The following is a 13,784-nucleotide window of genomic DNA, read 5'->3' on the forward strand; positions in this document are numbered from 1 at the left end:
CTCTTGTGAGCTGCTGGTGCAACGCCGCCCCCTGCAGATTCGCGGCCAATCGGCCCCCAGCAGGGGGGTGTCAATCAACCCGATCGTACTCTATCGGGTTAAATTGCGGAGATGTCTGTCCACCTCCTCAGAGCTGCTACATAACTGGTGTTTCTGGCGACATCAGAATATAATTTTTATTAAAGATGACTTCCTTTATTTTAAACTGATGTGTTATTTAAGTAACAGAAATTTGAATTTGAAATGTAATGCAGTACATTTAAAATTTGATTAGAAGCTGTTTTTTCCAATATACTTGCATCTGCAAAAATTCTTTTTAGTATCAAAGAAGGCCTCATCACAAATATTTAATTCCACCTGTGTATTACAAAATAGCACAGTTCAAATTTGATTAGAAGTATTTTTGAATTTCAAATTTGTCTTTTCTGCACACTGTTCTGGCACTCTGCAGCAAATGCTGCAGCCTCTCTCTGGCAACAATTCCATGTCTTAGGAAGATGAATAGTTTCAAGCATATTTATCTTCTATATTATATCAGTAGTGCAGAAATCCTAATGTATTTAAATCTTAGTCAAAAAATGATCTGCTCTATGACTATACAGCAGTTTATTTTTTAATTTATTTTTTTATTTTATGCATTTCTACTATTTTTATTTTTTACTGAATTGTTTCAAGTAGAACGAGAACAGCAGACCAGTGTTTCCTGCAAATTAACTGCTGTAGAATGTGTATGAAATGGGCAAGTAGTCACAAAATAGTAATTTATTAATAACCCTCATCAGAATTTAAGCATTACAAAAATTAGGAACTGTAAATATCTTGTTTATATTTAATTTATTTATATATTATATTGCTGCACCCTGAGGCGAACGTGTTTTGTTTAGAACATGAGTTGCTCTATAATCAATCAGTGGATACTAAAATACTTTTGCACATTTTGCAAAATGGCTGCAATTAACTTTATTATAAATGAAAAATATGAGCTAAATAATTTACTCTGCATGCCCGTCTTTGAATTAGCGACTACAAAGGCTGAGTATACATGTCAAAAGTATTAACATTGCGATGGAATCTGTATTTACACTACAGCTGGACTTTCTAATTCCTTAGGAAGTGTTGAAAATATTTCCACAATACATCTTCTCAACCAAATACTACAGCACAGGAAGTGATATTTTCATAGTCAGCACATTTCCTATAGGAAAGTCTACTGTGCTCTGTGTTTATCAGAATAGGAGGTGACTAACAGCACAAAGCATGCCTTTGTTTTCATATGACCTGTGTGCGCTTCCTTTCAGCCTTGGGTAAACTCACTCTGTAATCGTATGTTGAGTCTGGATTCTCATCACATGCTATGACCTCAGGTGCCATCCAATAGGGTGTCCCAATGAAAGTGTTCCGTCTTCCTATGGTTCTATCCAGCTGGGCACTCACACCAAAATCAACTGTGAATACAAACAAGCATGAAGCAATGCCAAGCATTTGATTTGCAGGACAAAATAAAGAACATGTATACAGCAAACCATTCTTGCCAAATGTGTTTGGATTCTTTTTTTTTTTTTTTTTTTTTGTGTGTGTGTTGGGAATACAATTATAAAAGGAAAAGAAAATGTATAATAAATCAACAGAACATTTGGCAGGATCTATTTTTTGGCACAAACAAAAGCCCTTGTACATGTGCATGCAAGTATAATTCATAACACTTTTTCTATGTGATCGTTCCCAGCATATGGCCCATTCAGACTAATTGCTGTGTGGGGGTAACTAATTCTAAAATAGCATCTTTGCGCAGAACAAAATAAAAAGAATGTCACATTTTCTGAAGGAACCATCAATTATGTATTTATACAAATCGATCAAGCAGTTCTAGCTTTTACCTGAAACATTTCACAATCATCAAGAAACCAAAAAAAATATAAATGCATGACTAATTACCAGTAAAGACACTGTCTAAACACAACATTCTATAAAAAGCCTGAAAAGTGAGGATTGACAGCTTTTTATAACATTGCATTTTTTTTGTTTGATGAGCTGTTGCATAATTTACCTAAAATACTGTAAATTCCTACAAAAATCATTTAAATGACAGTCTATCTAGATTTTTATATTATATCTATCAATTTGGTATTTAAAATGTGATTATATTTATTACGTTGTATATTATTATTAGGACTACATTGCTAGTTTTTGTTAAAGGACCGCTAAGCACAGTAGAATTGTAAAATCAATAAATGCATAATAAAGACCCAATGCAAAAGCACTTGGTTTGAAATTCAAATGACTAGAAGATGTTTTTTTGCTGACAAATGTCAGCTGGTGCCTCAGAAGCTATGCATATAAAAAGATGTTGCACATTTAGATAATGGGGCCTATCTATCAAGCTCTGTACGGAGCTTGAGGGCCCGTGTTTCTGGCGAGCCTGCAGACTCGCCAGAAACACCAGTTATGAAGCAGCGGTCTAAACACCGCTGCTCCGTAACCCTGTCAGCCTGCTCTGATGAGACGGACAGGAATCACCGCAATTGAACCCGATCGAATATGATCGGGTTGATTGACACCCCCTGCTGGCCGCGAGTCTGCAGGGGGCTGCATTGCACCAGCAGCTCACAAGATCCGCACAGTTGGATCAGGTCCGACAGACATATGATAAATAGGCCTCATCAGAAGTGAATTGGAAAGTTGCTTAACCCCTTAACGACCGAGGATGTGCAGGGTACGTCCTCAAAAAAAAGGCAGTTAACGCCTGAGGACGTACCCTGCACGTCCTCAGTGTGGAAAGCAGCTGGAAGCGATCCTGCTCGCTTCCAGCTGCTTTCCGGTTATTGCAGTGATGCCTCGATATGGAGGCATCCTGCAATAACCTTAAATGGCCATCCGATGCAGAGAGAGCCACTCTGTGGCCCTCTCTGCACCGGACATCGATGGCCGGTATCGTTGGTGGGTGGGAGCGGACCTGGGAGGCGGGTGGGCGGCCATCGATGCGCAGTGTAATGTGCAGGGGGGCGGGATTGGGGGCGGGACCGATGGGCGTGCGCATGGAAGCGCGCACGCGTGCACGGAGGGCGGCGGGCGGGTGCGTGCACAGGGCGGGAGCGGGAGGGAACCGCTATACTACAGAAAAAAAATCTGGAAATAACTATAATAAATGGGAAATAAAAAAATATTTGTTAAATAATCTAAGTGCAAGTGGTGGGAGGTTGGTGGGGAAGCTACACTACAGAAAAGGGCATTTAAAAAAAAAAAAGATTACTTTTTTTACTAAACTGTGTACTGGCAGACAGCTGCCAGTACCCAAGATGGCGCCTGCTATGGCAGACGGGGAGGGTTAGAGAGCTGTTTGGTGGGGGATCAGTGAGGTTGGGGGCTAAGGGGGATCCTACAAAATAGCATATGTAAATATGCTATAAAAAAACCTAAAAAAAAACCAAATATACCTTTTATTTTAGTACTGGCAGAATTTCTGCCAGTACTTAAGATGGCGGGGACAATTGTGAGGTGGGGGAGGGAAGAGAGCTGTTTGGGAGGGATCAGGGGGTCTGATGTTTCAGGTGGGAGGCTGAGCTCTACACTAAAGCTAAAATTAACCCTGCAAGCTCCGTACAAGCTACATAATTAACCCCTTCACTGCTAGCCATAATACACGTGTGATGTGCAGCGGCATTTAGTGACCTTCTAATTACCAAAAAGCAACGCCAAAGCCATATATGTCTGCTATTTCTGAATAAAGGGGATCCCAGAGAAGCATTTACAACCATTTGTGCCATAATTGCACAAGCTGTTTGTAAATGATTTCAGTGAGAAACCTAAAATTGTGAAAAATTCAACGTTTTTTTTTAATTTGATTGCATTTACGGTGACATGGTGGCATGAAATATACCAAAATGGGCCTATATCAATACTTGGGGTTGTCTACTACACCAGTGTTTTTCAACCAGTGTGCCGTGGCACACTAGTGTGCCGTGAGAGATCCTCAGGTGTGCCACGGCAGACTGACAACAGTGTGACATATTTTTTAAACTTTGCTTGTTTTTTACTCCCAGTGCAGGGGTAGTTTGTAGGAGGCATGGCATAACAGCACAATACATACAGTATGTGTGTGTTTGTGTGTATGTGTATATATATATGCTGTATTAGGCTACAATGTGTGATTTTTTTTAAATTTTGGGATGGTGGTGTGCCACAGGATTTTTTAATGTAAAAAAGTGTGCCACGGCAAAAAAAAGTTAAAAATCACTGTACTACACTACACTAAATCTAAAATTACCCCAAAAAGCTCCCTACATGCTCCCTAATTAACCCCTTCACTGCTGGGCATAATACATGTGTGGTGCGCAGTGGCATTTAGTGGCCTTCTAATTACCAAAAAAGCAACGCCAAAGCCATATATGTCTGCTATTTCTGAACAAAGGGGATCCCAGAGAAGAATTTACAACCATTTATGCCATAATTGCACAAGCTGTTTGTAAATAATTTCAGTGAGAAACCAAAAGTTTGTGAAAAAATTTGTGAAAAAGTGAACGATTTTTTGTATTTGATCGCATTTGGCGGTGAAATGGTGGCATGAAATATACCAAAATGGGCCTAGATCAATACTTTGGGATGTCTTCTAAAAAAAAAATATTTACATGTCAATGGATATTCAGAGATTCCTGAAAGATATTAGTGTTCTAATGTAACTAGCGCTAGTTTTGAAAAAAAAATGGTTTGGAAATAGCTACTTGTATTTATGGCCCTATAACTTACAAAAAAAGCAAAGAAGATGTAAACATTGGGTATTTCTAAACTCAGGACAAAATTTAGAAACTATTTAGCATGGGTGTTTTTTGGTGGTAGTAGATGTGTAACAGATTTTGGGGGTCAAAGTTAGAAAAATTGTGTTTTTTTCCATTTTTTCCTTATATTTTATAAAATATTTTATAGTAAATTATAAGATATGATGAAAATAATGGTATCTTTAGAAAGTCCATTTAATGGCGAGAAAAACGATATATAATATGTGTGGGTACAGTAAATGAGTATGAGGAAAATTACAGCTAAAAACAAACACCGCAAAAATGTAAAAATAGCCTTGGTCCCAAACGGTCAGAAAATGGAAAAGTGCTGTGGTCATTAAAGGGTTAAAATTGTGTATTCTATCTGAACCATGAAACTTTCATTGTAACTTAAAGGGACAGTTTACTCAAAAATTTTCTCCCCTTTAATTTGTTCCCAATGATCCACTTTACCTGCTGGAGTGTATTAAATTGTTTACAAGTAGCTCCTTTACCCTTATATTGGCATTTGAAATTGTTAATTTAGCATGTGGTATCCCCACCTATTCTGAAAGTTTGTGGCCGCGCGTACCAGCTATAGATAAGCTTTGTAAACACAGCCAGCAGAAGAAATTACACTCCCAGTGCGATATAGCAGAGATAAGGTAATAAAATGTTGATTTTCCATTGTTCTCTCAAAGTATTGGGGATTGTTTTAAGGACAGATATAAGATAAAGAAGCAGGTATATGTGCACAATGTGATACAGTAATGAGATCTGATTATACCTACAAGCTCAACCTATTTTATTAGGCTGTGGCTTCAAAACACAAAATCAGAGCTTTAATATACAGAAATAAACCTTAAAAAGCAAATTTTCATACATTTTTTACTCTGCAGTTGGTAAAAAAGCAATTGTAAACACATTAAGGAAAAAACTATTTTACAGTATACTGTCCCTTTAACTGTCCTTTTTAAATTTATAGGAATTCTTCTTTCTATATCCAAATAAATGCTATCAGTGAGATATTTAGTATTTATTAAAGTGTGAATTTAAAACTTGCAACTGCAATTACATACAGCTTATCATGAAAAGCAGCATTCTGTATTATAGCATATCTGTGTTACAAATGTTACCAAATTGCTGTGTATACAGTGCATTTCATATACTGGTGTTTTAAAAAGGTGTAGTATATAAAATGTTAGTAATACTTTTAATATATACATTTAATATATGCTGATATATTACTGATATATATAAGTAATGGTCAGCAGAAGCAAACAGCTCAGAAAATAAGGTAAAAATAGGCTAATAAACAGTGTGCGCACACACACACTACATACAACATACTATATACAAACACTACAAACTTGTCACAAAAAGACTACACACACACTACACAAAAATACACACTGCACAGCATACACACTCACAACAACATGATACTATGTTCACACAAAAAATATGGTAAAAACAGGCTAATACACAGCGCTCACACCATACACAACACACATACGCACATGTAAACACGTTTTTTTAGAAAATTAGCAGTAAAACAGGCTTTCACAGTAAAGTGTGTGTTTCACGTGTATCAAATCATTAGCATTTGCAGCACACTCACACGGCCTCTTGAAAATGAATTAAAAAAAAAACCAGATGAATTTGATATGAATACATTGAATTTTTAATGCAGCAGCAAAAGTTTTTATACACAAATGTCTGCAATAGTTTGATATTTTTTTTATAAGTAATATAAGTTGCTAAATGTGTGAATTGAATTAAGGGTGATTGTTGCAAAATATATTCTATTTCTCATAAACCATTATCATTTTAGATAAAGTAACCATTTCTTAATGTGAGGTTTTCAGTTGCAAAAAACATCCTGGGCGTTAAACATTTAGACTAATTTTATGGCTTGAGTGATACATGGGTGTGTCAGCCAAAAAAAACCACAGTGCATCCTGTCTGCTTGTGAAGCTCTACGGAGCATTGATTTTCTCTGACCTCAGATATAATATTATTAAATGCTAGGTCAACTGTACGTAACATTTAAATGATGAGTAATAGACATTCTTTAGCAGGTTACATTTTCTTTTATCATAGCAAGTTAAAATCTCTTGAGCTTTGAGCTGCAGAAGCCGGAGTATAAGCTTAAATTTTTAAGCAGAAAACATACATGTTAAAATGATCTAAAAGTAAAAATGCAATTCAATCAGGTGGCGTGTATGTTTTTACAGTTATATAAGGAAGTGAATCATATGCTAAGATTCATAAAAATGGAGAGGCTGGCTTGATTGGAAACAAGAAATAGTTGGCAGCTTCAATCTAATTATGCTTTCCGAATTATATAAGATCTCTCATTAAATGTGCAAGGACTTAGATTTGCTAGGCAAAAAATGAAATCTTGGGTTTTAAATAGAACTGGTTTTGAAATACACTTGATGTTTGAGTAGAAGCATTTTTTGCATTTATTATAGTATTCTGAATAAAAGTATGTTTGCAATACCTATGTATCAGGAAAAATACTTCTTAGAAGAGTTATAGCATTTACTGTGCATGGGACGTAAAAAGATACGTCCATAAGTTGGCCCGCGTGGTAACACTGCAGACAGTGCGCAGGTATGTATGCAATCCATAGGCAATTACACAAATTGTGATGTTTTGAAAATATATAATAAGTTCTAATTTATAATTGTATCCATTCTTTACTTCTCTGATAGGGACAGATAATCTAAAGTTTATCATAATAACGCTATGCTGTAAAGGTATTGGCATTGCAAATAGAAAATAAAAATGTGCGCATTTGAGATTGATTTCAATATTAGCTTAAATATGTCTATATTCTGCCTTTGTCAAATGTTACCTGGGTCCCATAGTCCTACCTGGTTCAATTATAGAGTTGGTGTTCTTTTTTGCTACCTTATCAGAATTTGCTACCTCTGAGTGTGCATGCTCTATATTATGTAATGGCACCCCACATGTTAAAAAGGAATGTGTGGAATTTGATGATGTAATTCACCCCGGTTGAGCTTCCATAAGCACCAATGGGAGCCTTGTTTTCATGCCGGCAGCTGAAAACCTAGCACAGCACAGGGGGTGATTCGTGCAGCATTGGGCAGCAATTAATAAATAAATATATATGTATATACTTTTATATATATATATATATATATATATATATATATATATATATATATATATATATATATATATATATATATACAGTATATATATATATATATATATATATATATATATATATATATATATATATATATATATATATTTATGTAAAAATTTGTGTATTACCCCTTATAAATGCTTCCTGCAGTTTTTTAAAATTAAAATAAATGAAAAGATGCTCATATTTATATTTTATTTTAATGTACTGTCCTCTTTACTTTGGAAGCAATTGGAGCAACTTCTTATTTTAAACCAGAGGTCTGACCTCTGGTTAATTGCTCTTACTGAAAAGTGAAACCACTATCTTGCGGTTACATTAATCAGCCACTTGTAATGGTTGGTTATTTAACGTGCGCATGTACACAGGCAAATGTGCCTCACTTGTAATCTAGCCCTTTAGTAGGCAGTGGTGCCTTCAAGCAACACCAGGGAGAATATATAGAATATTCAGGGTATAATGGTAGAAAGATATTCTAATACATAGACGGTCACTGTGTAGCAGAACATTCAGTATCGGCAGCAAACAGTGTAATTATTAATTGCTTATTTCATTTATGTATTTATTTGTAAAGCACAGGGGAATTCAACAGAACTGTGTATGTGAGTAGAAAATGTTTAGGAGACCCCCCCCCGCAACTAAATAAAGTTATTAACCCCTAAACCGCCGCTCACGGACCCTGCCGCAACTCTAATAAATGTATTAACCCCTAAACCGCCGCACCCCGAGCCCACCACCACCTACATTATATTATTAACGCCTAATCTACCGCCCGCCACCTACATGAAGTTATTAACCTCCTATCCTGCTGCTCCCGGACCCCGCCGCAACTAAATAAATTATTTAACCCCTAAACCACCGCTCCCGGAGCCCACCGCCACCTACATTATATTTATTAACCCCTAATCTGCCCTCCCCTACACCGCCACCACTATAATAAACATATTAACCCCTAAACCTAAGTCTAACCCTAAACCTACCACCCACTAACAAATATAATTTAAATAAATCTAAATAAATATTCCTATAATTAACTAAATTATTCCTATTTAAAACTAAATACTTACCTATAAAAAAAACCCTAAACTAGTTACAATATATCTAATAATTACATTGTAGCTAGCTTACGGTTTATTTTTATTTTACAGGCAACTTTGTATTTATTTTAACTAGGTACAATAGTTATTAAATAGTTTTTAACTATATAATAGCTACCTAGTTAAAATAAATACAAAAGTACCTGTAAAATAAAACCTAACCTAAGTTACAATTACACCTAACACTACACTATCATTAAATAAATTCCCGAAATTAACTACAATTAAATACAATTAAATACAATTAAGTAAAGTACAAAAAAAACAAACAAACACTTAATTACAGAAAATAATAAAATAATTACAAGAATTTTAAACTAATTACACCTAATCTGATTGGAACAGCCAATAGAATGCAAGCTCAATCCTATTGGCTCATTGCATCAGCCAATAGGATTTTTCCTACCTTAATTCTGATTGGCTGATAGAATTCTATCAGCCAATCGGAATTCAAGGGACGCCATCTTGGATGACATCATTTAAAGGAATATTCATTTGTCGGGTAGTCGTCGGCCTGGAAGGATGCTCCGCGTCGGATATCTTGAAGATGGACCCCCTCCGCTCCGGATGGATGAAGATAGAAAATGCCATCTGGATGAAGACTTCTGCCCATCTGGAGGACCACTTCTGCCCGGCTTCGTTGAGGACTTTGGCCCGGTTGGGTGAAGAGTAGACTTCTCAAGGTAGGGTGATCTTCAGGGGGTAAGTGTTAGGTTTTTTTAAGGGGGGATTGGGTGGGTTTTAGAGTAGGGTTGGGTGTGTGGGTGGTGGATTTTAATGTTGGGGGGGTATTGTCATTTTTTTACAGGTAAAAGAGCTGATTACTTTGGGGCAATGCCCCGCAAAAGACCCTTTTAAAGGCTATTTGTAATTTAGTATAGGGTAGGGCTTTTTATTATTTTGGGGGGCTTTTTTATTTTATTAGGGGGATTAGATTAGGTGTAATTAGTTTAAAATTCTTGTAATTATTTTATTATTTTCTGTAATTTAGTGTTTTTTTGTACTTTAGTTAATTGTATTTAATTGTAGTTAATTTAGGGAATTTATTTAATTATAGTGTAGTGTTAGGTGTAATTGTAACTTAGGTTAGGTTTTATTTTACAGGTACTTTTGTATTTATTTTAACTAGGTAGCTATTAAATAGTTAATAACTATTTAATAACTATTGTACCTAGTTAAAATAAATACAAAGTTGCCTGTAAAATAAAATAAACCATAAAATAGATACAATGTAATTATTAGTTATATTGTGGCTAGTTTAGGGTTTATTTTATAGGTAATTATTTAGTTTTAAATAGGAATAATTTAGTTAATGATAGTAATTTTATTTAGATTTATTTAAATTATATTTAAGTTAGTGAGTGTTAGGTTTAGGGTTAGACTTAGGTTTAGGGGTTAATATGTTTATTATAGTGGCGGCGGTGTAGGGGGGGGCAGATTAGGGGTTAATAAATATAATGTAGGTGGCGGTGGGCTCTGGGAGCAGCGGTTTAGGGGTTAAACAATTTATTTAGTTGCGGTGGGGTCTGGGAGCAGCAGGATAGGGGTTAATAACTTTATGTAGGTGGCGGCGGTATAGGGGGTGGCAGATTAGGGGTTAATATGTATAATGTAGGTGGCGGTGGGCTCTGGGAGTGACAGTTTAGGGGTTAAACACTTTATTTAGTTGCGGCGGGCTCTGGGATCGGCGGTTTAGGGGTTAATAAATTTAATGTAGGTGGTGGCGGTGTAGGGGGGGCAGATTAGGGGTGTTTAGACTCAGGGTACATGTTAGGGTGTTAGGTGTAGACACTACCATAGAAATCAATGGGATATCGGGCAGCAGCGAACATGAGCTTTTGCTGCTGTCAGACTCCCATTGATTCCTATGATTGAAAACCAGGTACGCTGGTCCGGAAAAGTGGTGAGCGTACCTGCTAGTTATTTGATAACTAGCAAAAGTAGTCAGATTGTGCCGAACTTGCGTTCGTAACATCTGTAGTGACGTAAGCATCTATCTGTGTCGGACTGAGTCCGGCGCATCGTAGGTTACGTCACTATATTCTACTTTTGCCAGTCTGTAGGGTCTGATAACTAAGGCGAATCAGGCTCACCACAAATACGCTGTGGAATTCTAGCATATTTGCGGTTGACAGCTTGATAACTAGAGGCCATAGTCTCTAGTGTTAATTCCATCTTCAATAATATAGCAATCTTATAGATATATAGATATTATATATAGACAAAGTGCTTCAACCAGAAGTGGTGAAAATGTCATCTTTTATTTAAGATACAGGGGACTTTCTTAATAAACTTAGATAAATACATTTACTTGCAACTAAATATATTATATACACCTTGGATGTTAAAAATATCTATACCTCTCTAAAGCACAAAACAGGAATAGGTATCATTAAAACAGTCCTATCTGATTGTGAATATACAGTGGTTATCAAAAACTTCTGGCTATGGGATCCAATGTTGCCCCATCATACGCCAATCTATTCATGAGTGCTTTTGAAGAGACATATGTCTATGATAATGATTTATTTAAACGCTATGGCTCTTTATAGATTATGTCTTTGGCGTATGGTGGGGGCAACATTGAATCCCTGGAGGAGTTTGTTCATTCAATAAACCTAGCTTTGGTTGCCATAGAATTTACATTCACCTATAATATCAGTGCAATATCAGTTGATTTTCTGGATACTAGAGTTTGTAAAGAGGAGAGAGGTTTGAATATAGAGCTCTATAGAAAATAAACTTACAGAAATACTTTACTAACATTTGACAGTTTTCATCCAACTAAACTAAAGGAATCCCTCCCCTGGAGTCAGCTGCTGAGGGTAAATATGATTGTGAGTGACCCCCAAAAATTATCCCAAAGAACCATTGAAATGGGTCAAATATTTATACAAAGGGGTACTCACAGCAGCTGATACAAAGAGAAATGGAAAAACTAGGGAGTGATATAGAGAATAAAGGGAGAGCCAAAAAGGGACTAATAAATGATAAAAGAATGGTGTTCACATCCTAATTCAATGTTTACATTGAGGATATTGCTAAAATTATAAAAAGACACTGAGCAATTTTAAAAGATTGTAAAAACCTATGATGGCCTATAGAAGAGTAAAAAATCTTAACCCCTTAATGACCACAGCACTTTTCCATTTTCTGTCCGTTTGGGACCAAGGCTATTTTTACATTTTTGCTGTGTTTGTGTTTAGCTGTAATTTCCCTCTTACTCATTTACTGTACCCACACATATTATATACCATTAAATTAACTTTCTAAAAATACCATTATTTTCATCATATCTTATAATTTACTATAAATTTTTTTATAAAATATGAGGAAAAAATGGAAAAAAAACACACTTTTTTAACTTTGACCCCCAAAATCTGTTACACATCTACAACCACCAAAAAAAAAAACATGCTAAATAGTTTCTAAATTTTGTCCTGAGTTTAGAAATACCTAATATTTACATGTTCTTTGCTTTTTTTGAAAGCTATAGGGCCATAAATACAAGTAGCATTTTGCTATTTCCAAACTACTTTTTTTCAAAATAAGCGCTAGTTACATTGGAACACTGATATCTTTCAAGAATCCCTGAATATCAATTAACATGTATATATTTTTTTTTTAGAAGACATCCCAAAGTATTGATCTAGGCCAATTTTGGTATATTTCATGCCACCATTTCACCGCCAAATGCGATCAAATACAAAAAATCGTTCACTTTTTCACAAATTTTTTCACAAACTTTCGGTTTCTCACTGAAATTATTTACAAACAGCTTGTGCAATTATGGCACAAATGGTTGTAAATGCTTCTCTGGGATCCCCTTTGTTCAGAAATAGCAGACATATATGGCTTTGGCATTGCTTTTTGGTAATTAGAAGGCCGCTAAATGCCGCTGCGCACCACACGTGTATTATGCCTAGCAGTGCAGGGGTTAATTAGGGAGCTTGTAGGGAGCTTGTATGGTTAATTTTAGCTTTAGTGTAGTGTAGTAGACAACCCAAAGTATTGATCTAGGCCCATTTTGGTATATTTCATGCCACCATTTCACCGCCAAATGCGATCAAATAAAAAAAAAACGTTAAATTTTTCAGAATTTTAGGTTTCTCACTGAAATTATTTACAAACAGCTTGTGCAATTATGGCACAAATGGTTGTAAATGCTTCTCTGGGATCCCCTTTCTTCAGAAATAGCAGATATATATGACTTTGGCGTTGCTTTCTGGTAATTAGAAGGCCGCAAAATGCTGCTGCGCATCACACGTGTATTATGGCTAGCTTTGAAGGGGTTAATTAGGAAGTTTGTAGGGAGCTTGCAGGGTTAATTTTAGCTTTAGTGTAGAGATAAGCCTCCCACCTGACACATCAGACCCCCTGATCCCTCCCAAACAGCTCCCTTCCCTCCCCCACCCCACAATTGTCCCCGCCATCTTAAGTACTGGCAGAAAGTCTGCCAGTACTAAAATAAAAGCTTTTTGGGGGGTTTAGGTTTTTAAAAAAAAAAAAAAAAAAATTATTCTGCTGTGTAGGACCCCCCTTAGCCTCCAACCTCCCTGATCCCCCCCAAAACAGCTCTGTAACCTTCCCCATCTGCCTTATTGGGGGCCATCTTGGGTATTGGCAGCTGTCTGCCAGTACCCAGCTTGCACAAAAAAGGGCTTTTTTTTCTTAGTTTTTTTTTTTTTCTGTAGTGTAGCTTCCCCAAACCCCCCCCACCACCACCACAAACCCCCACCACCTCATTGATCGTTT

General features: G+C 36.2%; 1 protein-coding gene across 1 annotated transcript in view; it reads right to left on the bottom strand.

Moving 5' to 3' along the window:
• The window catches only part of NRK (Nik related kinase), a 575,538-nt gene that overhangs the window by 334,982 nt on the left and 226,772 nt on the right, over positions 1-13,784 (bottom strand). Inside the window, exon 7 of the mRNA XM_053699167.1 lies at positions 1,315-1,445. Within this exon, the coding sequence (XP_053555142.1) occupies positions 1,315-1,445 (131 nt within the window). The remainder of the gene's footprint in view (positions 1-1,314; positions 1,446-13,784) is intronic.

This window comes from Bombina bombina, chromosome 1, assembly GCF_027579735.1.
Source record: "Bombina bombina isolate aBomBom1 chromosome 1, aBomBom1.pri, whole genome shotgun sequence".
Lineage (NCBI taxonomy): Eukaryota > Metazoa > Chordata > Amphibia > Anura > Bombinatoridae > Bombina > Bombina bombina.